Genomic DNA, 26,927 nt, shown 5'->3' on the forward strand with positions numbered 1-26,927 from the left:
AGACAGAGAGGCTAACACTTACAATGTTCATGTGGATCATTCTCCAGGTATGACGTGTGTATAAAGTGCTATGGGACGACAGGTGAGGGAGAAGTTAATTCAGTAGGCAAAGAAAGGCACAGAGGTGGGGTGTTTTTAAGCAGGGTCTTGAAGGATGGGTAAGAATTGGTTTTCCGACTTAAATACAGACTTTAAGAGAAAATGTATTACATTATATAGAATTATATAGGCTGAACTCCATTGCAACAAGTATAACACATTTCAATAATTCATCTCCCCTCAAATTTCCAAGATCCTGTCAGCACTGTTCTTAGATTAAAAAAATAAAAAAGTTCCAATAATTCTCAGAAAGATTTCCATAAGAGATTTGAGCAGGCTTGAGACAGTTCTAAAAAATCTAATTATTGTAGTGATCCATACTTTTGATATAATTTTAAGAAATCTGTGCTTTTCCTGAAAATAAGTTAGTCCATTTTCAGATTTTGGTTCGCTCTCTGTGTGATGAGTGTTCTCTTGCTATTCTGTTGATTCAGGACTTTTTTGCCCTAGCTGTCAGATTGTATCTGAGCTGACGAGGCATAATGTGTAGATTCGTCCTACTACACGATGTAATTTAATATTTTTACTCATTGGCAGTTAGTGAATTAATCATGTTAGTGTTAAGTACCAACAGGCAAGAATAAATGCCATTTAAAACTTCTTAAAAATTGTTAATATAGAAGACTCCCAATTCCAAATGTGAAATCCCCAAATTAATGTAGAAGTTTTAGGTGGTTAGCCTCAGAATTTAGTGACTTAGAGTAGAGGGGGGCATGGAAATAACCAGGGTAGTATTTGGGGATGGGAATGTGTACGATTAATTGAAACGCTTTGTGACAAGGCGGCCCGTGTGGCTGGGAGGACATGGGCCTGTGTGATGGGACCGTGGGACCAGGAGTTGCTGAAGGGCCAGTTCCGCAGAACCTGCTAGGCTGTTACACACGTTGGCTGTTACTCTGAGTTAGGAAGTTACAGAAAACTTTTGAACAGCATAATGAACACAATCCGATCTGTCTTTAAAAGTACGTTTCTGGATGCTGTGTTGAGAACAGTCAAGTGCTGTTCTGTGGGTTTGGAAGGAAGGATGGAATTGCCTTTTCCAAAGATGGGTTACTCCTAGAGGAGTAGAGGAGACATACAAGTAGACAGATGGTTTAAGGGAACTGGAGTTCAAGGCAAGACGGGCTGGAGACACAGACTTGAGAAGCTGAAAGTGTGATGTCATGAATCCATACTTTACATTCCATTCATGCGTGAAGTCATGTAATTGTTGCACTAATTATATGCAAACAGATACTTGTTAATCTCTTGCGCTGAGTACTTGTCTACAATAATTGCTTTCGTTTGGAATCAGTATCTAATGTGATCTCCTAGCACGCTGTACTTTTTCTCTCACGGTTTCTATCAGATTATACTGTACTTGCCTGGTTATCTGACTGGAGACTGTGAGGTTTTCCTGTCTTCTAGTAGAGAGATACTCCGATCACGTAGAACTCAATTTACTATCTATGTAAGGACTGGAGTACTAAGTGTTACTACATTTGAATTTTTCTCTTTTTTTAATATTTATTTTACATGGAAGTATCATTGATGAAATTTTCATTTCTTAAGAATATATATCTTAGGGAGCTCCCTGGTGGTCCTGTGTTGGGATTCCTGTGCTCAGGGCCCAGCCTCAGTCCCTGGTGGGGAACTAGAATTCCATAAGCCATGAGGCCAGAGAAAGAGGAAAAAGAACATGTATGTTATAGGAAAGCTGGAAACCAAAACTGTACTGCTGCAGACAAAAATGCCTGCGTTTTTTTTTTCCCTCTTTCTCTTATCCTTGAAGGGGTTACCTTTGGAGAGTCAAGACCTCTGTGGATCACAATGAAAATTAAGTCATAACTATGTAGCTTTTTAAAGGACTCCACATCATTAGTTTGAGAGAAGCTCAGAGTGGCTATACTGTGACTGTCTTATTCTATCCAGAGTTGAATACTTCTGAAGAGGTATGAAGGGTAAGCATTAGAAAGCCTGTGAAAGTGCAAACATGCTGCTTTTCCTTTTAGCGTTAACTTGCACGCCTGACCATCCTCCTCAGTGATAACCCCACAGCTGGATGAGCAGAGACGCACCGCGTTCTGTCTTTAAAACCTTGATTTTAGCAGATCGCTCACAGAAATGACAGCTACATCACACACACGTCTGACGGGGTCCCTCTGCCCTCTTCCAGAAGAAGATAAGCCAGAAAAAGGTACAACAGTAACTGAAGGAACTATTACCATTATTTAGAAAAGTCAGGAACACTAGGGAGCCGCTATAAACACAGATGATTAAAGAGATATCAGAGGAATAGTTCACATGTAAGTCATAGAAAGCTGCAACTTTGTACCAAGGAGGACTTCTGATGATCTGCGGGTGTATGTTTTCCCTGAGAGCATCTTAAAGGAAATACTGTTCAGGTGACTCCCTTCTAAATAGATCACTGCTTTATTAGGAGTTGGATTGGGGGAAAGATGGAACTTAAGGCCACTGAGAACACTGATGTTCCCATTTCCTATCCCACTTGAGAGAATAAAGGCCTAGAGAAGTGAAGGACTTAGCTAAAATCATAGAGCCAGCCAGCGGCAAAGCCTGCCCCAGAATTCAGGTTTCCTAACGCTCAATCCAGTCTCACCCTTTGTAATTCTCACTTTAGAATGAAATAGTGATATTGTATTTAAAGTAATAGTAATATATTTATTATTAGCCTTTATTTAAAACCATGAGAAATCTGTTCTATATATTAAGTTAAAGACATTTTTCCCCCCTTTCCGAATCCATGAGAGAAACCAAAACTCAATACCCACAGCGTGAACGAAACACGGGTTTGGTTTTGGTTGAACTTGACCTGCGTGCTCCTCCGTGGACTAGCGTGTTGTCTGCCGGCGAAAGGTGGATCGGAGCCAGCACAGGTGCGACATCTGCAGCAGCTCAGGGCCCTGGAGCGCGCTGCCGCGGCGCCGTGTCTGGGTTACCCAGCTCTTCTCGTGCCGTTGGGCCAGGTCCTGGTGACGGCATGACCGTGTCTCTTTCTTTCTCTTAAGAGAGCCTCCAGAAGCGAGCAGCAAGGACCAGATTTGCCCCCAAACCTCTGGAGGGAGGGACGCTCTGCCAGCACCTGTTTCCTGGGGCTGTTGCAACAAGTGATGACAAGCTGGGTGACTGAACACAACAGAAATTTGTTCCTTCGTATTTCTGGAGGCTGTAAGTGCTCCCCTGAAGGCTGAGGGGACTCATCCTTGGTTTACCCAGCGTCTGCGGTTTCCAGCAGTCCCTGGGCTCCCTGGCTCTGCAGCTGCCTCCCTTAGTCTCTCGCTGTCGTCACGTGGCCCCTGTCCCTCTGTGGGCCTGTGTCCAAGCTTCTTTTAAGGACACTAGTCACGGGATTAGGGCTTATTCTAGTCCAGCATCACCTTATCTTAACTTGATTGCATCTGCAAAGACCCCGTTTCCATATAAGGTTGCGTTCACAGCCACCAGGGGTAGGGCTTAAACATTTCAGCTCATGGCAGAGGACGTGAATGACTGCCGCTGTGGCTGAGAGGGTGGAGTCTGTTGTTGGCAAAGGATGACCGCGGTTAGACCAGCGGTGTTTGGGGGACAGGGGTGGCGAGACTGCTCCACTGCTATGCACATACAGTTGTTGATCCAAGAAAGTGAGAAGGTTAGATTTGTAGTGATGACCTTGAATACATTTAAGCAATTAAAAACTTTATTGGTGTTTCTCAGCACGTCGTGCTACTAACTGAATGTTGGGGACTATTTTTTGGTGATTTTTCTTACCCAGAATGTTGGTTAAATAAGTAAGTGTGTTCTGTTTGCAGGCCAAGTCATTTCAGTCATGTCTGACGCTTTGAGACCCTGTGGACCAGAGCCCGCCAGGCCCCTCTGTCCGTGGGATTCTCCAGCAAGAACACTGGAGGGGGTCGCCGTGCCTTTCTCCAGGGGGCCTTCCCAAGCCAGGGACAGAACCCATCTCTCACGTCTCCCACGTCGGTGGGAGGGCTCTTTACTACTGCCCCGCCTTCATGGGGACAGAACACCCACGCTCTGTTTAGCGTGTGACAACCGTCGTGCGCATCCTCTGCACCCGAGCGGGCATTTCAGTTCGCCCTCCAGTGGGTTTATTTAATCGGTGGATGCTGGTGGTGTTGGGGGTTGTTAATAGGCAGCAAAAGTATGTAAAATTATTGAAAAAATATGTTAAGACTGTGATAGTCTTCAGGGTTAATCTTCATGGTTTTTAAGTCCTCTTCGAGTGCTAAGAGCTTTTCTTAAATATAGTTAAATAAACAATGAGGTTTGTTTAACTTAGAGGGAAGTGAAGTGCTAACACTGTCAGTCGACTAATGTACTGATCACTGGACTTCAGCCAAGCCCATCGCCCGACTGCAAACAGAGTCGTGAGCTGCTTCATGTGTCTTCAGTAGTTTGAATTTCTGCATGTGACGCTTAGAGACAGGATACTTTCTGGCTGGGGCATTTTTGTGCTTAACAGTTAAAAGTCCAAATGCTGTATTGTACCTAGCATTCTTTTTGGAGCTCTGCTAACAAGAATTACTTAATCTTAGGTGATACTTCATGATTAAATGAGTTTTACGTGTAAGCTGAATGTATTGAAAATGTACTCTGATAATACTAAAGGCAGTACTATATTTAATTCTCAAATTTAAAATGCTGTAAAGTTAGAGAAAATAAGATTTCTTTAGATCTGGTATCAAAAGTGTAGTAGTAGATGTCCTTCCAAAGTTCATGTCCACCCAAAATCTCTCAGTGTGACCTCAGAATTGTTGCAGATATAATTAATTAAGATGAGGTCTTACTGGACTAAAGTGGGCCCTCAATTCAGCAACTGGTGTCCCCCAGAGGGAGGAAGAGGACGCACAGAGACCCAGAGAAGAAGGTGACGTGTCAGCGGGGCTGAGGTTGGCATTACACTGCACAGCCAGGGAGGGTTGAGGGTCGCCACGAGCAGTGAGGAGACAGGCTCGGGGCACACACTGCACCCAGGCTCCAGACTCCAGAACTGTGAGAAGGTGGATTCTGTTGTCTTAAGCCACCCGTTTGTGGTGGTTTGTTGTGGCAGACTTAGGCAGCTAACACAGTTTAAGATTCCAAGACTGACCTCGTTGAAATGAAAGATGGATCATTTGCTGTTCTTTGAGTCACTCTACCTACTTTTTAAGCTGCTGCTCAGAGTCACTCTTGTTGATAACTGGCTACCATTGCGGTGACTTGAGAAGAGTGTATCCCTTCATTGTCACAGCCCCACGCCCCTTCTGTGACAGGCAGCCTGACCAGTCACAGCCCTCTTCCCTGGGTCTTCGAAGAAAGATAGAAGTTCGGCCACCTACTGATGCATGTTGGGGTTCCCAGTTCGGAAAGTTTGCTTATGGGATATGGTGGGAAGAGATGGTTGGATAACATCACCGACTCAAAGGGCATGAATTTGAGCAAACTGGGAGATAGTAGAGGACAGAGGAGGCTGGCGTGCTGCAGTCCATGGGGTCACAAAGAGTCGGACATGACTTAGCAACTGAACAACAACAAAAATAACTGTGTTAGGGAAGTTCTAGCTACTGCACCAACCAGCCATGCTGATCTTATGCTTTAACGGAAATTCTAGCTACTGCACCAGCCAGCCATGCTGATCTTACGCTTTTTCATAATACAGATTTCTTTTGTTCTTGTGGTCTAGTCCATTGCTGATGTTTCTAGTCAGGCATCTCCAGCTCAAGTGACTGAGGGACCTGGGCTCCTTCTGTCTTGGGGTTTCGCATCCCCTTGAGCCTCCTCAGAGAGTTCTTCCTGCACCATCTTTATCCAGCCGATCAGGGGTGAGGAGCCTGCGAAGGAACACTAGGATTGCAGGAGTGGTGGAGGCCACGTTTGTTGGCCAGAATCAGTTACGTAGCTCTTCCTGAATTCCAAGAGAGGCTGAGAGATGTGGTTATTGTGTGTCCAGGAAGATGAAATGGGATTGTTGGCCATCCAGCCAGTCTCTTCCAAAGTAACATGTGTGATATATGCTAGTGTATACAAGATAGCACTTTGGTACATTTATATTTTAAACATCATCTGAATATATTTAGTAGCCGTGAAGCTTGTGTTTTATTACTTTGGATGTGGGATTTTGATGTTTCCAGTGTATGTTCTAAGTCATTTCTCTCAAACCCCCGGGGTGTTTTGAGTAATGAATTTTTAAAATTTGTTGCCATACTAAAATTAAAACTTCTCTTTGGTAACTTAAGATTGAAAGGTATGACCTGGAATTGCAATACAATTGTAAATAAGTCTATTACAATAATATATCGCTTCTGTAAACCATGGTGAAAAGGAAGAGCTGACTTTTGCATTTCTGGTACGAGATTCCATTCTAGTACCTAGAAATTCACGTTTCTCGAGAGTTCTTATTCTGACCACTTCATTGTCTGGAGAATGAGCTAGCAAGCACTTCTTTCCTATTATCAGCAGGTTCTGGAGGCAGATGTTGCTCTCTAGTTTTCAGGGACACTGAGAATGACGGATAAATGGGCGTGAATCCTGTTTAAACACAAGCCTTCCTTTACCCTCCAGTCTGATTCTTTCTCTTCTAGGTATCATCTCTGTCACTCATCTTTGTGTCAGAGCTGTTTTGTTTGAATGTTTATACGTGTATTGTTTTATTATCATACTCATACATTATGATGAAAATAAGACAGACTTTTTTCAAAACTGTGTATATACAGTAATGAATTCAGCTGAATGACTCACATTTGCCCATTGATAGTATCTCTTTTCCTTAAAAAAAAAAAATCCCTGTGTTTCTAGGAGAAGAAGCTTGAAATAGTTGGCTGATAATTCCAGGCAGATGTTTTCCTTTATAATATAACAAGATTCCTAAAGCCTGGGAAATGGATTGTGAACCACCTCTTTTCTCTCCCATCCCTTCTTTCCCCCAAAAACGTAGCTATAGTTTTTGTAATTTTTCCGTGGATGTTGAGAACTGGCTGCTTTCTTTTGCCCAAACATTGGAGCGATCCCGTTGATGCAGCAGGTGCTTGTCGAGCCCTCGGGCGGTTCCGCGTACTGCACTGGGCTTTGGGCCTGCACGCTGTAAAAGCCACACCGAGGAGGCTGTGTGCTGCGTGTCTGGGCTACACTGGGGTCTCCAGGCCAAGGGCTGTGGTAGTTGAAGGAACTCCAAATCCCAGGACGACTGAAGTTCTGGGGTTCCTGATCCCTTTGAAAATTAGAAGAATTACTAAGGATTACTAAGAAGAATAAATTATTTGGTTACCAAGGAATTAAATCAGAATTTTAGATCTGAAAGACTTAATAAATAGCTTTTACAATAGCAAGCAGGGTAAAATTCTTGCTCGTCAACTACAGCTGTTTCCTTCTCAGTGTGGTTATCTGAAAATGCTCTTTTTTACCCATTGCTAGGGTTTTGCTGCTTTTTTAAAGTTACAATCAGTGAATAACTTATGGCAGAGTAACGGTTCTCTCTAACTTTTCCTGTTTGATGAAAAGCTGTTCTTTGATGGGGTTGGGAGCAGAAAGGAAAAACAGTATGGAGTCCTGCGTGAAATTCGAATGCTACCGTATTTGTCTATGTACAGATACAAAAGTGTTTCTCCCATAAATTATAGGGTTGTGTTTTTTTTTCTGAAGTTAATTTTAACCTTTCTTTGAAAAGTAGTGACTTCACATGTCTTAGTCAAACACAACTACAGGTATCAACAATGTGAAACCTGCTTTCATTGTGGGTAGTGGATGTGGGTTCATTTTTATTAATAACGTGGCTTAGTGGGCTGTTTTTTTTCCACGCGTTCTTAGGATTTCTGGAAAAGTTATTCATTTCTTTGGGGAAAATAGTAGAGGCATGCTTATTTTTGCTTGTTTTGATTTATAGCTGATTTTGAGTTGCTGGCTGGGAAGAATTGGTAAAATTGAAGAGGGGTTTTAGGAATCATAAAAAATACAAGTCATGAACTTTGATTTAGCAGTTCATAGAATGAAAATTCAGAAATAATCATCAATAATGAAGAAATGAATAAACAAATAATAGTATATGGAGTATCTTGCAAGTCTTTAGACAGAAAGGCTGAGAACTTGGGAGAGTATATGATATAATTTGAGGAGGCTAAGTAAAGCAGGACATAACATGCTGTGCATGTCGTCAGTATGTAAATGATTCAAAATTTAAAAAAGAACTGAAAAAATTCACCAAAATGTTTATAATACTGTGGAGAAATTGGGATTATGTTGATTTTCTTGTTTTTAATTCCCCTTTCTCTTAAACTTTTCATGATAGAGCTGTGCTTAAGATAATAATTGAAAAAATTTAAGTGCTAATGTAGTGGATTATATGTGTGATTCTGAGAAAGTTCAAAATAAATATCTTGAAGTTTCCTGTAAGTAAATTGTAGAAATGGGCTAATTGTGGGAGATTTTGTAATTTTTTTAAGAGATTTCTTATAAGTTGAGGAATAGTCATTTGTTTGGAATGTGGCTGAGTGTTAGACATTTCTGATGTTTGTTGTTGTTTAAGGACAGTTTTAGAACTCCTGAATCTAGATTTAACATCTTTGACGTAATCAGCCTTGTAGGGAAAAGGGTAGGAAGTCAAATGAATGTTATCTAACACGGTAGAGGAGTGGAAAATAAGGTTTTCAGAAAATTGTTTTGCTCTTGAAATCTTTGTTTTTATTTATAAAAGTCAAATTATACATTGTCAGTATGTATTATAAAATGAAAAGTGAAGTCTAACCCCATCTCTCAGAGAGAACCATTGTGGAAAAGATTTTTGAATCACACTGCGTCTTAATGTGGCTTTGTAGACGTTGTTCTTTGTAACCCTGTCAAGGCATCTTGGCTGAAGTCTATTCTTCTAAACAGAGTAAACTGAAATACAGTGTTTGTTTTGTTTTTTGCTACGTCTTAGAGAGGAGTAATGTTGTGGGTTATCCAAACATTGTTCATGCTGGACTTCAGAATTTTTATCTTAGTATTTGCTTATGCATGTGTGTGCCTGGCTGGAATGTTCCTAATAAAGCGCCGCGCAGTGAAGCCTTGGCTCAGCTGGAGCTGCGGAGCTGCCTTGCTTCATCGTCCTGATTCCCACACCCGCAGCAGTCTTCGTCACCTCTGACACAAGTCACAATTCGTGTCTCCAGGAGGGAGTGAGTGTGTTGTTTATTCTTTTGAGAGCGGATACTGGATTTAGGCATTCTCAGATTTGAGATCTAGTTATTCCTGAGGCCTCTAAAACCTCGTGATATATAGTAATTCGTAATTTTTTGGAGACGCAAATTTTGAATCGAGCTTGAGGCCCGCTGCCCAGCTTGGTCATTTCAGAGAAGTTCAGCTGCTTCTCTTCACAAATGGTGTTTTATGCTTTAATGCTGGTGCCTTATGCTGTTATTCTTTGTGGAGAGGCACCACAAAAAGCAAGGCAGCTGAGAAAGCAGGTGATGAAAATTTGGAAGTCTACCAAAGTGATCTTTTTTTTTTTGCCAGAAAATAGAAGTTATAGGTAATTTAAGAATGTCAAATGTGGTAAAAAGCTTAACAAACCTATGGACCCAAGCAAGTCTACCATTCACTGGGGTGGAAATGGCAACAAAAAGTTAATCAAACTGTTTCAGTGACTGTTCTAACCAAGGATGGGGGCGGGGAATGCTCATCAAATGAGGAAGAAAACTCAGGAGAATGTTGGAAAGGCTTTCGGTATGGTCTGACCGTCACAGGAAAGATGAGACTGCCACTTCTGGGAAGTAACAGATGGTGAAGGCATGGAACTGACAGGTGCAGGTGGATTTGGTGAAGTTTTTTAAATGTGGATTTTTGCCAGATACGAAGTTAATGAGAGGAGACCACACCAGCTAACCATCGAGGGCTCCTGGAAGTGAGCTGAAGATGCTCATAAAGCAGCAAAGGGTTAGCATCTCTACGAATGCTAAATTGTAATGAAACCTACATTTGAAAAAAATGGCTTCTCTAAATACATGTCCCATGAAGAGACGTGAGCATCAGATATTGAGACAACTGAGAATAATTTTGATGATGGAGGGGAGGGAACTTTAAAGATGTCTGGGAAACAAATCTAGTTCCGTGTGAGGACAGAAGTATGGGAAGGAAGGAAGGGAGTTAAGAGGCAGCCCCGTTCATCCTGGCTGGCTATCTCATCTCCCCAGAGTCACTCACCTGCTTCTTCCGTCAGTGTTAGTCAGCCACATGCTGATGATCCACCAGCTCAAACAGACATTGGTAACCTGAGAGCAGAACTCAATGGGTTTGAAGTTGTGGTGCTCAGACCTGCAGCATCAGCAAAATCTCATACCCCCACCCAGAATTACTGAGTCAGAAACTCTGGGTGGTGGAGCCTCGAAGTCTGTGTATAGCGAGGTTTTCCTGGTGGGTTCAGTTCAGTTCAGTCACTCAGTCGTGTCCAACTCTCTGCGACCCTGTGGACTGCAGCACGCCAGGCCTCCATGTCCACCCCCAACTCCCAGAGTTTACTCAAACTCATGTCCATTGAGTTGGTGATGGCATTCAACCATGTCATCCTTGGTCGTCCCCTTCTCCTCCCGCCTTCAATCTTTCCCAGCATCAGGGTCTTTTCCAGTGAGTCAGTTCTTCACATCAGGAGGCCAAAGTATTGGTGCTTCAGCTTCAGCATCAGTCCTTCCAATGACTGTTGAGGACTGATTTCCTTTAGGATGAACTAATTAGATCTCCTTGCAGTCTAAGAAACACTCAAGAGTCTTCTCCAACACCACAGTTCAAAAGCGTCAATTCTTTGGTGCTCAGCTTTCTTTATAGTCCAACTCTCACATCCATACATGACCACTGGAAAAACCATAGCTTTGACTGGACAGACCTTTGTTGGCAAAGTAATGTCTCTGCTTTTTAATATGCCGTATAGGTTGGTCATAACGTTCCTTCCAAGGAGTAAGCGTCTTTTAATTTCATGGCTGCAGTCACCGTCTGCAGTGATCTTTGAACCCAAGAAAATAAAGTCTGTCACTGTTTCCCCATCTATTTCCCATGAAGTGATGGGACCAGATGCCATGATCTTAGTTTTCTGAATGTTGAGTTTTAAGCCAAGTTTTTCACTCTCGTCTTTCACTTTCATCAAGAGGCCCTTTAGTTCTTCTTTACTTTCTGCCATAAGTGTGGTGTCATCTTTTCCCCAGCAATCTTGATTCCAGCATGTGCTTTATCCAGTCCAGCATTTCTCATGATGTACTCTGCATATAAGTAAGCAGAGTGACAGTATACAGCTTTGACGTACTCCTTTCCCGATTTGGAACCAGTCTGTTGTTCCATGTCCAGTTGTAACTGTTGCTTGCTGACCTGCATACAGATTTCTCAGGAGGCAGGTCAGGTGGTCTGGTATTCCCATCTCTTTCAGAATTTTCCACAGTTTGTTGTGATCCAGACAGTCAAAGACTTTGGCATAGTCAATAAAGCAGAAGTAGATGTTTTTCTGGGACTCTCTTCTTCGATGATCCAGTGATCATCCTGGTGGTTTGGTGTGCGCTGAAGGCTGAGGCCCTCTGCTGTAGGTTGTCTTCATGCAGCAGTTGCTTTGGCATTTTATTAATGTCATTTGGTATATACTAGACTCATCTGCAGAGAAGGCAATGGCACCCCACTCCAGTACTCTTGCCTGGAAAATCCCGTGGACAGAGGAGCCTGGTGGGCTGCAGTCCATGAGGTCGCTAAGAGTCGGACACGACTGAGCTACTTCACTTTGACTTTTTGCTTTCATGCACTGGAGAAGGAAATGGCAACCCACTCCAGTGTTCTTGCCTGGAGAATCCCAGGGACGGGGGAGCCTGGTGGGCTGCAGTCCATGAGGTCGCACAGTCGGACACGACTGAAGCGACTTAGCAGCGACTTAGCTGCAGCTTAGCAGCAGGCTCACCTGACTCTATGGAGAAATTGAGCAAACTCTTGGAGATAGTGGAGGACAAAGGATCCTGGTGTGCTACCAGGGATGCAAAGAGTCAGGCATCACTTAGCGACTGAACAACAACGTACATTACACAGAATGTATAGTCATAGTTCATTCCTTTGTTTTTATAAATTCATGGCTACTTTTACTAGCTAATTTTGTAGTTTATATTAGAATTTGCTTTGATGGGTTTTTTTTTCCCCCTCAATTACTTTGGGCCTGTGTTTACATAATCTGTAAGAATGTGAAGGGCTAGCACACGTCTTCCAGGCACTGTTTTCATGAAATTATATGAACTCTAGTGGTAGTCAAGAACTTAGAGATTAGAGAAAGGTTCATGGCATGGCATTTCTCGACAAATTCATGGCTACTTTTACTAGCTAATTTTGTAGTTTATATTAGAATTTGCTTTGATGGGTTTTTTTTTCCCCCTCAATTACTTTGGGCCTGTGTTTACATAATCTGTAAGAATGTGAAGGGCTAGCACACGTCTTCCAGGCACTGTTTTCATGACTATTATAGGGGAAATTATATGAACTCTAGTGGTAGTCAAGAACTTAGAGATTAGAGAAAGGTTCATGGCATGGCATTTCTCGACAAAAAGGGTCTACCCTAATTTGGGAGATATAAATAAGCCTAATCAGATTGAGTAGCTGTCAGTAAGAAGCAAGATTTACTGGGCAGTTGACTTTGTATATTTTGATCGGATGCATAAATGAATGCTCCTTGAATTCATTTAGCAGCTGGCTGTCATCTCCATTAGCTGAAAGCAACGAGTCTTGGTTCTGCTTCAGAGCTGCTGCTAGCATGCCTTGCTGAGCTTACTTAGATTTTCAGCTCAAAAATTCCCAGCTGCCAGTTCAGAGAGAGGTCTCTGGACCTTATTATAAGGTCATCTAAATCCTTCTGCCCAATCTTGAAATGATCTTGGGCAGGTAATTTAATTCAGTCTTTCTGACACTGCAGGTGGTCAAGAAGGATTTAAGGATTTATATGCAATAAGAAACACTCTTTAGAGTTTTGTCAGTCTTAGCTCTGAAGGTAGAGAAGATGAGGTGAGAGTTGAATGCTCTGAGTCATTCCTGACCATTTTCAGCTCTAGGGACATGGTAAATTCTTCCACCAACCCTTACTTTTTGGTGCTGTGTTATCATGCCAATGCAGGAGACCTGGGTTCTATTCCTGGATCAGGAAGATCTCCTGGAGAAGGAAATGGCAACCCTCTCCAGTGTTCTTGCCTAGGAAATCCCATGGACAGAGGAGCCTGGAGGGCTATAGTCTGTGGGGTTGCAAAGAGTCAAACATGACTGAGTGACTGAACAACAACATTATCGTGAATACTTTCTATCTCCAAAGTTTTAGAAATTGTGATTGCTTCAGTGCTGTTCTTATTCTTTCTTTTGACTGTTTCAGTTACACCAGACCCTCTTAAGTTATATGTGCTCATATGAGCTCAGTTGCTAAGTCATGTCCGATCTTTGCAACCCTGTGAGCTATAGCCTACCAGGCTCCTCTGCTCATGGGATTTTCCAGGCAGAAATACTGGAGTGGGTTGCTATTTCTTTCTCCAGGGAATCTTCCCAATGCTGGGACCGAACTTGCAGCTCCTATGTTAGCAGGCAGGTTCTTTACCGCTGAGCCACCAGGGAAGCTCCACTAAGTTCCACAACATTCTGTAAATATTTTTGTAGATTATTTTAGGGAAATGGAGGCTATTAATGCTTCGCTATGTTCAGGTAAACAGAACTAAGTGAAGCCAGCACAGTAAGGTTGTCTTAGTTATTGCCTCAGAACTCAGTGGCTTAAAACTGCACACATTTATGGTCTCACAATTTCCGAGTCAGGAATTCTGGAGTGGCTCAGCTGTCTCACTCTGGCCACATTATTGTGAAGACTGCAGCCAAGGTGTCCTGGGGGCAGAGTTCTCTGGCTTGACCAGGACTGGAGGGTCTTTCCCGTGTGGCTTGCTCACGTGGCTGCAGAGGAGGCCTCAGCTCCGTATTGGCTGTTGGCAGGAGGGTTTAGTTCCTCACCTGGTTGGCTTTTTCATGAGGTTCCTTGTGTGTCCTCATGACATGGCAGCTGGCTTCTCCAGAGAGAGTAATGCTAGCAGAGGTAGGGTGGAAGCTGTGCTTTTTATGACCTGGTTTCAGAAATCACCAGTGGCTCAGACGACAAAGAATCTGCCTGCAATTCAGGAGACCCAGGTCCAATCCCTGGGTCGGGAAGATGCCCTGGAGGAGAAAATGGCAACCCACTCCAGTATTCTTGCCTGGAAAATCCCATGGACTACAGTCCATAGGGTTGCAAAAGAGCTGGACACGACCGAGCAACTAAGACCTTGACTTTCTCACTTTTCAGAAGTTGCAGCGGCCGTTGAGTCGGCTACACTCTGTTTGTTAGAAGCGAGTCACCGAGTGCGGCCACAGCAGAGGCAATGGGGTTGGGCTCCACCTTTGAAGGGGGGTGGGGGGAGAATTTTTAAAAATTGGTGGACTTATTTTTAAACTACCACAGTGATAGGCATTGGAATATATTAATATTTGGCAAAGACATGTAATTGGTAACAGCCAAATTTGCAGTAATTTCTATGGTGTTCAGCGGTCTCCTAGTTAAAGCAGGTGTTTCCACTGCTATATCTGTTCCTGAAGCTTCTCATATTTTCCAGAGTTGAAGATTAAATGGGTTTATGGGAAAATAGAACTCGAGAGAGGTAGGACTTTAAGTCCAAGCATCTTTATAACCAAAACACTAACAGAAATAGTAACGGATACCTCAGGAGATAACCTGGACAGTGTAGCCTGGTCTCTTACTGTGGGAGTTGAGTTACCTTAGGGAATATTAAAAATGCACAGTAACGTAAGAGTAGAAATGTTGGCTTGTGGGCATTGAGACTGAGTTTGCTATGGGCTTTTCCCTCTGTTTTTGAAAGTTATAATTCCACTCCCAGTATTCTGGCTCCCCTTGCCTACAATAAATCCTTGTGGACGAATGCTATACATACCATGCTGACTTCATTCCCCTCTGTGTGAGCTGTTGTTTAGTTTCTAAGTCATGTCTCATTGATTGTGACCGCATGGACTGTAGCCTGCCAGTCCAAGCTTCTCTGTCCATGGGATTTCCAGGCAAGAATACTGGAGTGGGTTGCCAGGGGATCTTCCCAACCCAGGGATCGAACCCACATCTCTAGTGTCTCCTGCATGGGCAGGTGGATTTTTCACCATAGGGCCTCCTAGGAAGCCCATATATGAGTTAATTAGTATTAATGAAACATATCGTGGCGGAACAGACTGTTGGGCTTCCTAGCTGGCACTAGTGGTAAAGAGCCCGCCTGCCAATGCAGGAGACATAAGAGACGTGGGTTTGATCCCTGGGTCAGGAAGATCCCCTGGAGGAGGAGATGGCAACCCACTCCAGTGTTCTTGCCTGGAGAATCCCACGGGCAGAGGAGCCTGCTGGGCTACAGTCCATGAGGTAGCAAAGAGTCGGACACGACTGAAAGCAGTGTTGCGCTAGCTAGACTGTGGTCCGTTTTCTTTAAGTACTTCTCTTCTAATCCTGTTTGTTTATTTATTTAACAGAATTCCCTACTGGACTCGCCTGGTGGTCCAGAGGTTGGGAATCTGTTTGCTAATGCAGGGGGACACGAGTTGGAGCCCTGGTCTGGGGAGGTCCCACATGCTGGGGAGCGGCTGTGCCCCGAGCCAGAGCTCCTGGGCCCACGCTCTGCGGCACGAGGAGCCCCCGTGCTGCAGCCACAGAGCAGCCCCTGCACAGCAGCGAGTCCCCACGTTTGTGGCAGTGCAGAGATTGTTCTGTTTACATTTGTTTTCAAAGGTAGTATGACGACACCCCGCCTACCCAGAAGTGACCCGTTTGGAAGCCCGCACTACTTAGATTAATACTTTTAAATACAGAAGTCAAGCAGGACGGACCTCTGAGTGGAGGAAAAGACTTACCACAAAGTTTAGTCCTTTACTTGGAAGAAGGGTAGAAAGCTAGCTTTCAGCCTTTTGTTTTAGGATCGATTGTAAAGTAAGGTAATACATTAGAAATTCTTTATATACTCATTACTGTCAGTCATTGGAAAAGAAGAGCCAAAGAACTATGGTAATGCTGAAGCTTGGAGGTGTTTTTAGACAAGAGCAGATAGCTCTTCTAGTCCATTGGATTCACTGAATTTCTGAATGTAGTAATATAGTGAGAATCCACACCTTAAAGAAAATATGTTAAACATACTTGTATAATCTATGAAAGTGAATGGTAGGTGTTTGAGAGAGTTAAATTTAACTCTGTGGCACTTCGTTCCAGCCAACATGGAGTGACAGAGACTGCATTTACTCTTTAACCTAAAAGAAATAAACAACTAAAAACCAGGTGAAATACATGAATCAGCTGTCAGACACTGAGCATCAGGCAGCACAGGACACAAAACTCCACATCACACGCACGTTGAGAGAAGCAAAACAGGTTGAAACAGGCCTACAAAGGTGCCCTCTCACTGATGGTGGGAGAGCGTTCAGGCTTCAGTTGCAAGGAGGAGGAACCCAGGCAGAACCTGGTATTGACCCTGCATTCAGGAGACAGCTGGGAGTCCATTGAGGCTACATAGTTTGAGTATAAAGAGTAAGGTGCTGGAGGGAGAAGAGCCACTCAGAGTCCTGGAGATGTGCGGGGAGTCGTCACTGAGCCTTCAGCTTCGTGCTGACCCGTCGTGCGTGAGGAAGATACTGTGAGGCTGGGGCTAAAAACCACTGAGGAAGAGCAGGGGGACTAAACCCGGACGCTTGCCCAGGGCCAGGCCCAGAGAGAGCCTCACAAGTCAGAAGGCATCCGTTAACAGTACTGCTTACTAATACTGTCATTATAAATCTAGACTTAAGGCGGCTCAGGTCTAATATGACAAATCCCAGAAAACAAGCCTTGTAAGAACCAAAGTGTTTTCAGCTAACTTAATTGTGTCCCAGAACAAAACTCCATCATATTCATAAAGATACAAGAATATCCAGTTTTCAACGAGATAAAATTCATAATGACTAGCTTACAAACAAGTGACCATGTGTGCAAAGAAGCAGGAAAATATGACCCATAAGAGAAAACCATAAAGCTGACACAAACGATACAGATGATAGAATTAGTTGACAGGTACATTTAAGTAGCCATTCTAATTACATTTCATATATTTATGAAGATAAAGCAGAATTAGGAGTGACATCGAAGATACATACATATCTTTTGTATGTTTGTATACATATCTTTTGTGTGTTCGTATGTGTATATAAGTATGTTTACCCACATATACCCAGATCTAACTTAGAGGTGAAAAGTACACTGGATAGAATTAACAGGAATTAAACACTGCAAAAGAAAAGGTTAGTGAGCCTGAACCACAGCTTGCAGGAATTTGTGGAACGCCGTTAAAGCAGTACTTAGACGGAGGTTTATAGCATTTAAATGTGTATGTTAAGAAAAGGAAAAGTGACCTCAGCTTTCATGTTAAGAAAATAGAAAATAAGTAAAAATTAATCCTAAAATTAGTAAGAGAAATAAGAATCATAAGAACAGAAATAAATGAAACAGTCAACAGAAAAACAATAGAGAATGAAACCAAAACCGGTTTTTTTGTGATGTTTGATAAAATTGGTAATGTAATTAGACTGATACAAGTATATGTCTCCTAAACTAATGAAGTAAAAACAAAAATAAACAAATGGGGCCTAATTAATCACAAAAGCTTTTGCACAGTGAAGGAAACCAGAAACAAAGCAAAATGGCACCCTGCAGAATGGGAGAAAATATTTGCAAACAATGTGGGCTGAAAGGGATTAATTTCCAAAATTTACACACAGCTTATACAACTCAGTATGGGCAGAAGACCTAAAGAGACATTTCTCCAAAGAAGACATACACATGGCCAACAGGTACATGAGAGAATGCCGAGCATCAATAGTTGTTAGAAAAGCGCAAATCAAAACTGCAGTGAAGTATCACCTCACTGCACCGGTGACCGGAGGGTCAGAATGGCCATCATCGGAAATTCCACAAGTAGTAAATGCTGAAAGGTTGTGGAAAAAAAGGAATGCTCCTGCACTGTTAATGGGAATGTAAATTGGTGGAACCACTAAAAAACTAAAAATAGCATTACCATAGAATCCTGCAATCCCACTCTTGGGCATGTATCCAGAGAAAACCCTAATTTGAAAAGATACATGCACCCCAGTGTTAATTGCAGAACTGTTTACAATAACCAAGACATGTAAGCAGCCCAAGTGTCCATCAACAGATGAATAAAGAGGATGTGGTGTGTGTATGTACATACACCGATGGAACATTACTCAGCCATAAAGAGAAGGAGATAATGCCATTTGCAGTCACCTGGATGGACCTAAAGATTATCAGACTAAGAGAAGTAAGCCAGGCAGAGAAGGACAGTATCATAGGATAATGCTTATATGTGATATCTTAAATACAAATGAACTTATTTACAGAAGAGGAAAAAAAAGTCATGTTAGCAATATCAGAAATGAGAGAGGTGATAATTACAAATTTTTATTAATATTAAAAGTATAATAAGGAACTATTGTGGACAACTTTATGTCAACTATATGAAAAATGAAATGAGCAAGCCTTTAAAAGGTCAGACTCCAAAGTTAACTCAAGAATAACTAGATAATGGAATAACATAGTCCAAACTCTAGTATAAAGTTGAAATTGAAGTTAAATACCCGCTCCCTGCAAAAAAAAGCAAAAAACAAAGACCAGAAAAAATAAGACCCCAGATCCAGAAGTCTGCACTGAGAAATTCAATCACTATCGTGGTGATCAGTGCACTTAGTTTTTAGCTCATTTATAGGTGTGTATATGTCACATCTTATCAAATTGCCATGTGCCAAGTGATCAGAGAGGAAAAGAATGTTTTAAATCATTGTGCTGTGGTCAGGTTTCTCTCTCAGCTTGAGACACTTGTTCTCGCTGTCCATCTTTCCTCTCAGATCATGCAAGAGAGGCCTTAAATCTGAAGGATATTTCTAAAGGAGGAGTTGTAACAATGGATCCAACTGTAAATTGATGGACATTGGTTCCTTGTGTGATGTGAATATTTATTAGAGCATAGACAATTTGAATGCCTGTGATTTGAGAAGTTTCAGAATTGACAGCTAAAATAATTTGCGTCATAGAATAAGGAAGTCTGATGCAAAGGGCTGTGCCCCTGGCTGACTGCCAAGCTGTCAATTACTTGCTCCTCTCTGGGTTCCCCAGAGCCCAGGTGACACGCAGCCTCGTTCTGAGGGTGCGCCTGAGCTGGGGGCCCCTGGCAGGGGAAGCAGTCAGCAAGGACATTTAAATCCAGAGCAGACGAGAGCGATTTGATTCAGACTGGGGTGTTAGGGCATTCCTGGGACAGACTAACCTTGAGAGCGTCTAGGACTGTTCAGGCCCTGTGGAATTTTTCTAAGGGGGGAGTAAAAAGCCAGTCTCTGTTGATATCCCGTATTTTTCTCTTGTGGTACCGCTTCCAGCCTTAGCCGTGTCTATCGGGGACTTCCTAGTCCTCTCTATTTGCTGTGGGGCTTTTTTAGGATTCTTGAGGAGTTGGAGAATTGAAGGGCTGCTCCTTATGTACTGCTGTCATCTTTTTCTTCAGTGTAATTACTCACAGGTCTGTATACACGTGACAGGTGAAGGAGTGTCCTTGAATCCACACTCAGATGTGGCTCAACAAAATGCCTGCTTCTTGTATTCGTGTGTGTGTGGTGTGTAAGTGTTTACAACAGATCCCTTGTTAGAGAATGTTAGTGTATTGCAGTCACGGAAATTGGATTTGGGAAATCCAGTTGCCCAGTGTCTATTAGTTTTAGCCTTGCACAGGCCTTTCCCTCTCTTCTGAATCTCTTCTTCTGTCCCCCTTCCTTCGAGGAGGAGACTGTACTGTGGAAAGCGGAACTGACGCTGGGAGCCTGGGCGTCTTTCTGTCTGAGGCTCAATGGACTTAGCAGATCAGGGCAAGTGGGTGGCTGTGGGCAGATCCACCACTGGCAGGCTCTGTCAAGTCACATCTAGTTTGAAGTCTCCTGGGCTTCCTATCCCGTTGTGGGAATGTCAGCATTGGGGTAGACAGACAACTCAGTGGAGCTCTCCACAGAGGATGCTAGCTGTGTAGTTGTTTACTAGGCCAGAGTTCAAAAAGCTGAAACCCTTTTAGATTTCATTCTCGCCCAATGCCAGGAAATTCATGCAGTGTACAGTATGTATTTTATAAAGCACTCTGATATACTTGGAGAAAGAGGAAGTGAAATTCAAACCCACTGGTTTTGTTATTTGCAAACATTTTTGCCCAAAGGTATGTATTCAGTTCAGTCGCTCAGTTGTGTCTGTTCTTTGCGACCCCATGGACTGCAGCACACCAGGCATCCCTGTCCATCACTAACTCCCGGAGCTTACTTAAACTCATGTCCATCGAGTTGGTGATGCCATCCAACCATCTCACTCTCTGTCGTCCCCTTCTCCTCCTGCCTTCAATCTTTCCCAGCATCAGGGTCTTTTCCAATGAGTCAGTTCTTTGCATCAGGTGGCCAGAGAATTGGTGCTTCAGCTTCAGCATCAGTCCTTCCAATGAACACTCAGGACTGACTTCCTTTAGGATGGACTGGTTGGATCTCCTTGCAGTCCAAGCGACTCTCAAGAGAATTCTCCAACACCACAGTTCAAAAGCATCAATTCTTTGGTGCTCAGCTTTCTTTATAGTCCAACTCTCACATCCATACATGACTACTGGAAAAACCATAGCTTTCACTAGATGGACCTTTGTTGGCAAAGTAATGTCTCTGCTTTTTAATATGCCATCTACACTGGTCTTAACTTTTCCTCCAAAGAGCAAGCATCTTTTAATTTCATGGCTGCAGTCACCATCTGCAGTGATTTTTGAGCCCCGCAAAATAAAATCTGTCACTGTTTCCATTGTTTGCCATCTATTTGCCATGAAGTGATGGGACCAGATGCCATGATCTTAGTCTTCTGAATGTTGAGCTTTAAGCCAAGTTTTTCACTCTCCTCTTTCACTTTCATCAAGAGGCTCTTTAGTTCTTCACTTTCTGCCATAAGGGTGGTGTCATCTGCATATCTGAGGTTATTGAGATTTCTCCTTGCCATCTGGATTCCAGCTTGCACTTCTTCTAGCCCAGCATTTCTCATGACGTACTCTGCATATAAGTTAAATAAGCAGGGTGACAATATACGGCCTTGATGTACTCCTTTTCCTATTTGGAACCCGTCTGTTTTCCATGTCCAATTCTAACGGTTGGTTTCTTGACCTGCATACAGATTTCTCAGGAGGCAGGTCAGGTGGTCTGGTATTCCCATCTCTTTCAGAATTTTCCACAGTTTGTTGTGATCCACACAGTCAGAGGCTTTGGCGTAGTCAGTAAAGCAGAAGTGGATATTTTTCTGCAACTCCCTTGCTTTTTCGATGATCCAGCGGATGTTGGCAATTTGAGCTCTGGTTCCTCTGCCTTTTCTAAAACCAGCTTGAACATCTGGAAGTTCACAGTTCATGTAGTGTTGAATCTGGGCTTGGAGAATTTTGAGCATTACTTTACTAGCATGTGAGATGAGTGCAATTGTGCAGTAGTTTAAGAATTCTTTGGCATTGCCTTTCTTTGGGATTGCAATGAAAACTGACCTTTTCCAGTCCTGTGGCCACTGTCGAGTTTTCCAAATTTGCTGGCATATTGAATGCAGCGCTTTCACAGTATCATCTTTTAGGATTTGAAATCGCTCAGCTGGAATTGCATCACCTCCACTAGCTTTGTTCGTAGTGATGCTTCCTAAGGCCCACTTGACCTCACATTCCAGGATGTTTGGCTCTAGGTGAGGGATCACACCATCATGATTATCTGGGTCTTGAAGATCTTTTTTGTACAGTTTTTCTGCATATTCTTGCCACTTCTTCTTAATATCTTCTGCTTCTGTTCGGTCCATACCATTTCTGTCCTTTATCGAGCCCATCTTTGCATGAAATGTTCCCTTGGTATCTCTAATTTTCTTCTCTTTCTTTGCATTGATCACTGAGGAAGGCTTTCTTATCTCTCCTTGCTATTCTCTGGAACTCCGCATTCAAATGGGTATATCTTTCCTTTCCTCCTTTGCCTCTTTTCACACCTATTTGTAAGGCCTCCTCAGACAACCATTTTGCCTTTTTCCATTTCTTTTTCTTGGGGATGCTCTTGATCCCTGTCTCCTGTACAGTGTCAGGAACCTCTGTCCATAGGTCTTCAGGCACTCTATCAGATCTAATCCTTTGAATCTATTTGTCATTTCCAGTGTATAATGGTAAGGGATTTGATTTAGGTCATACCTGAATGGTCTAGTGGTTTTCCCTACTGTCTTCAATTTAAGTCTGAATTTGGCAATAAGGAGTTCATGATCTGAGCCACAGTCAGCTCCCAGTCTTGTTTTTGCTGACTGTATAGAGCTTCTCCATTTTTTGGCTACAAAGAATATCAATCTGATTTCGGTGTTGACCATCTGGTGATGTCCACGTGTAGAGTCTTGGGTTGTTGGAAGAGGGTGTTTGCTATGACCAGTGTGTTCTCTTGGCAAAACTCTGTTAGCCTTCGCCCTGCTTCATTCTGTACTCCAAGGCCAAATTTGCCTGTTACTCCAGGTATGTATTGGGAGGGGGTCAGATAGTTGTTGGATTTTCTTGAGACCTATCTTTGGTGTTGCTGCTCTTCCTTTTTCCTTCTCCAGTAGATATTTGACATCTACCAAAACCACTTGGCGTTTACGTTAGTTTTAATATTCATAAGAATACAGTCTCTTGAATCTGTTTCTTCTGCTAGCCCTTGGCAACTACAGCAAACTTCCAAATAAATAAGACCTCCTGGCTTGGGACCTGTTCAGGGGCACGTGCCCCCATCAGTTTGTGAGCGTGGCCTTCGGCGCTCTCTGATAAATAGTCTGTGTCTAGTACTGAGAAGTATCCTCCTTCTCGTTAATACAACTCCGTCACTCAGTATCCAGTGATTCTCCACTCAGTTGATGGGACTTGTCTGAATGTCACTCTTCCACGTTTACTCATCTGGGAACTGAGGCCTCTTCAGACCTCAGTTCTCTGTCTGCGTCTCTGTGCATCTTTGTCCGCCTCCCTCCCTGATTTACAGGCACTGCAGCACACCATCCTTCTTAGACTGGCAGTAATTACCTTTGAAGGCTTAGCTATGTTTATAGAGTGGTATTTTCTTACTAGAAAAGTCATTCATTTTTAATCTCCTTGATACTCAATGTACATTGAATAGCTGTAGGAAAAAGAATATCAGGGTAATCACATTAAAAATGATTAGTTTCGTTAAATGCCAGCTCTTGAATGTTATCTTTCTATATCAGTCTGTATAATATTTTCTTCTTAGTATACTTAAATTAAGTCTCTCATTCATTAAAATTTTGAAGTCATTTCTTTTTTAAATGTTAAGTGAAATTGTGAAGGAAAGAGCAGAAAACAAAACTTGGGTTTACAGCACACAAGTTAAAATGGCTTTTTCCCTGGGGTTTTAAGGAAAAAGTTCTTCTTCACTTATATGAAAAAGAACATGTGGAGGTAGATATAGTAGATCTTATCATGGTGTATTACTGCTGGTTTCAGATTCTCTTAATTGTAAATTAGAGCCTCAGTTATCATTTAGATGGTTCTAGTGTAATTCTTTTCCGTTGTCCAGGTAATTTATCTGCTATGCTGATGAGTAGCAAAACACCCATTTCTCTAAGACTAAGCTGTTTGTTTGTGCTTGTTGTAGGCAAACCTCACAGCACCGGTAGCTCTGAGCGGATTCAGCTCTCAGGAACGTACAATGTCCGTAAAGGCAAGATGCACTTGCCAGTGAACCGATGGACCAGACGCCAAGTCATCCTGTGTGGGACCTGCCTGATCGTGTCATCTGTGAAGGACAGTGTGGCCGGGAAGATGCACGTGCTGCCGCTCATCGGTGGCAAAGTAAGTGGAAAACAAGCCAAGCAGGGCAGGCTTTCCCGCCTCCTGAGGAGCTTTGCTTTGAGCCGTCCCTGTAGTGAGGGGCGGGTGGTTTTCACTCATCATTCCTGTCGTGCGTCCGTCGGGGCATTTTGGGTGGTGGAGTTTTGGAATACATCACTGCCATTGGCTCACACGAGGCCTTGGTGATGCTTGCTTCATTAGTGTGTGTATCTTGGGGCTTCCCTGGTGGCTCAGACCGTAAAGGATCTGCTGGCAGTGCAGGAGACCCAGGTTCAGTCCCCGGGTCGGGAAGAGCCCCTGGAGAAGGGAATGACTACCCACTCCAGTATTCTTGCCTGGAGAATTCTGTGGACAGAGGAGCCTGGTGGGCTGCAGTCCACGGGCTCACAGAGTTGGACACACTGAGCGACTAACACTTTCACTTTTTCACTCAGTTTCTCGTGCCTCATGGTTACGAGACTGAAAATAGAGCAACTGGAATTTCACTATTATATTTTAGACTATTGGTGATTATTTATGAGAAGATATCTTTTGATATTGTGATAACATATTTTGTAGTGTAGTATAGTGATCCCTGGATTCCCTGGTGACTCAGACAGTAAAGTGTCTTTCTACAATGCGGGAGACCCGGGTTCGAGCCCTAGGTTGGGAAGCTCCCCTGGAGAAGGAAATGGCAATCCACTCCAGGACTATTGCCTGGAGAATCCCATGGACAGAGCAGCCTGGTAGGCTACAGTCCATGCGGTCTCAAAGAGTCGGACACGACTGAGCGACTTCACTCTCTCACTCTCATAGTGATCCCCAGTCCATGACTTTAGGATCATTCAGGCGTGCTTATCGAAGGTTAGACTCTTCAGCAGGAATCTCTGATTCTGCTTTGCCTCACCTCTCTGCTTGTGTTCTTGTGACCAGTGGGGTTAGCATGCTTAGTTTATCACTACAGCTAGTCGTGACTTGTGAACCTGAAATGCGTCTCCTTTCAGAGAAAGCCCATGATCCAGCTGATAGATATTCCCAGCATACTGACTGCTTTCCTTTGGACATGTTAGCTATTTTATTTCTATCATTTACAAAATAGAAAGAAAGAGGTTGCGTCGGAAGATGTTCTATTCTTGTCTTTGCCAGATTTATTTATAAACCCCAAGCATTGGTAAGAGTATCATTACCATAATTATATGTCAGTATTTCCTGATTTTTAAATGATATGACAACCTGTTAATAAAGGGAAAGGCAAATTTAGATTAAAAAAAAAAAACAGATTTTTGGAAATCAGGACCATATTAAGAATTGTTTTCTTGGGCTTCCGTGGTGACTGACTGGTAAAGAATCTGGCTGCCAATGCAAGAGACATGGGTTCAATCCCAGGTCCAGGAAGATCCCAGGTGCCACAGAGCAGCTAGGCCCGTGAGCCTATGCTCTAGAGTCACACCTGCTGAAGCCTGTACGCTCAGAGCCTGTTCCCCACGAGAAGCACCAGGTCCTTGGCGCTGCAGCGAGGAGCAGCCCTCACTCTCCACACGCAGCAGCGGAGACCTGGCATGGCCAAAAATAAAAATAAATAAATAAGTGATTTTTTAAAAAGCATTAAAAATTTTTTTTTCATTACCATTTTCCCCCTGAACAGGCATGGGAAAGCAATCAGGACATGGAAATTAAAAAGAGAGGAATATAAACTAAATATAAAGTAATTTACTCTGTTAAAGTAATTTTTTTTTAACTGGCAAATGTTTGATTTGTTGATTTCAGGGATTAGAAATCAAGAGGGAAAGAAAAGACCAGATGTGTGCAGTAGTAAATGGTGTTTTGTTCACCTGCTGGGTAGCCCAACTTCATTCATGAGTTTAAGTTGTTCTTTCCGAATGCGTAAACAGCCCATGTCAATTCCTCCCCCCCCCCCCCGCTATTATCTATTCTAGTCTTAACTCTAATACTTGATTGTTAACAAATAGATGTGGCTGGTCTGTGAGGCATGTTTAGGTCTGTTTCATTCGTCTGTTTTGAAACTTTGGCTTCTTAACTTCTGTCTGAGCATTGAGTTAGTGGCAATTTGGATGGATGAATTACTGAAAACTCAGTCGTTACTTAAACTCAGTTATTACTTCCATAACTCATCATTGAAAACTCATGTTTAACATTTGATGCCCCGGTAGGTGAACAGTCTGTTTCTTACTTCTCTGTGATGTTGGGCATTTGCAGAGGCAAATTTAATATAACTATTTATTAAATACCCTCTATAGGGAAGCCACTTTGCTTGGCATCCCAGAAATACCAGGATGGGTAAGTCAGCATCTCTGCCTTGGAATACCTTATAATTACTACCCGGAAGTGAAGGACGGACCACCATACGCGCTCCACAGAGCGGCAGGAACGTAGTGTGGGAGACAGTGGAAGGGGAGATTCGTCTCGTGGGGTGAGTCAGGGGCTTGTGATGGAGGAGGCAGCAGTTAGGGTAGAACGCAAAGAGCGAAAAATCTCTTGCCATCTGAGGAAGATGGTCAGAAAGCTGACTGTGCTCTGAGAAGCAGCCGCAGGAAAGCAGTGGTGTTCAGGTAAGGTCAGAGGATCCAGTTGTAATTAGCATTTTCATTCAGAGCTAGAGGCTTGTTCCGTTTCCCAGGCCTGTTATTGGATGCCTGTTATTCTACCATTGAGTGAATTGAAAGTTAATAGCTTCTGTTTCTCACACACAAACCTTGTAAAACCTGTTTTGTGCTACGCCTTTAAAATAATGGAGTATGTTGAAAAATTGAGTCTTTTAAAACCTGTTACCAAGTTAGGAAAAAATAATTCACTCTTTGCGGTTTGAGTTTTCTTTAATCTGTGTTCCTTTTCTCATTCTGTTCTGTTGTTAAAAAACTGAGAATGGAAGGAATTTTTGTTTTGTTTTGTTTAATTTGTATAGGAGCTAGAAATGGGGTGTGAGATAGATGG

At 42.8% G+C, this 26,927-nt stretch overlaps 1 protein-coding gene across 4 annotated transcripts in view; it reads left to right on the forward strand.

Annotated features, from left to right (window-relative positions):
- The window catches only part of PHLPP1 (PH domain and leucine rich repeat protein phosphatase 1), a 219,374-nt gene that overhangs the window by 81,374 nt on the left and 111,073 nt on the right, over window positions 1-26,927 (forward strand). For all 4 annotated transcript variants that reach the window (XM_061400373.1, XM_061400374.1, XM_061400375.1 and 1 more), the window contains exon 2: window positions 23,800-23,996. In XM_061400373.1, coding sequence (XP_061256357.1) covers window positions 23,800-23,996 — 197 coding nt within the window. The remainder of the gene's footprint in view (window positions 1-23,799; window positions 23,997-26,927) is intronic.

The sequence above is a fragment of the Bos javanicus genome, chromosome 24 (genome assembly GCF_032452875.1).
Source record: "Bos javanicus breed banteng chromosome 24, ARS-OSU_banteng_1.0, whole genome shotgun sequence".
NCBI lineage: Eukaryota > Metazoa > Chordata > Mammalia > Artiodactyla > Bovidae > Bos > Bos javanicus.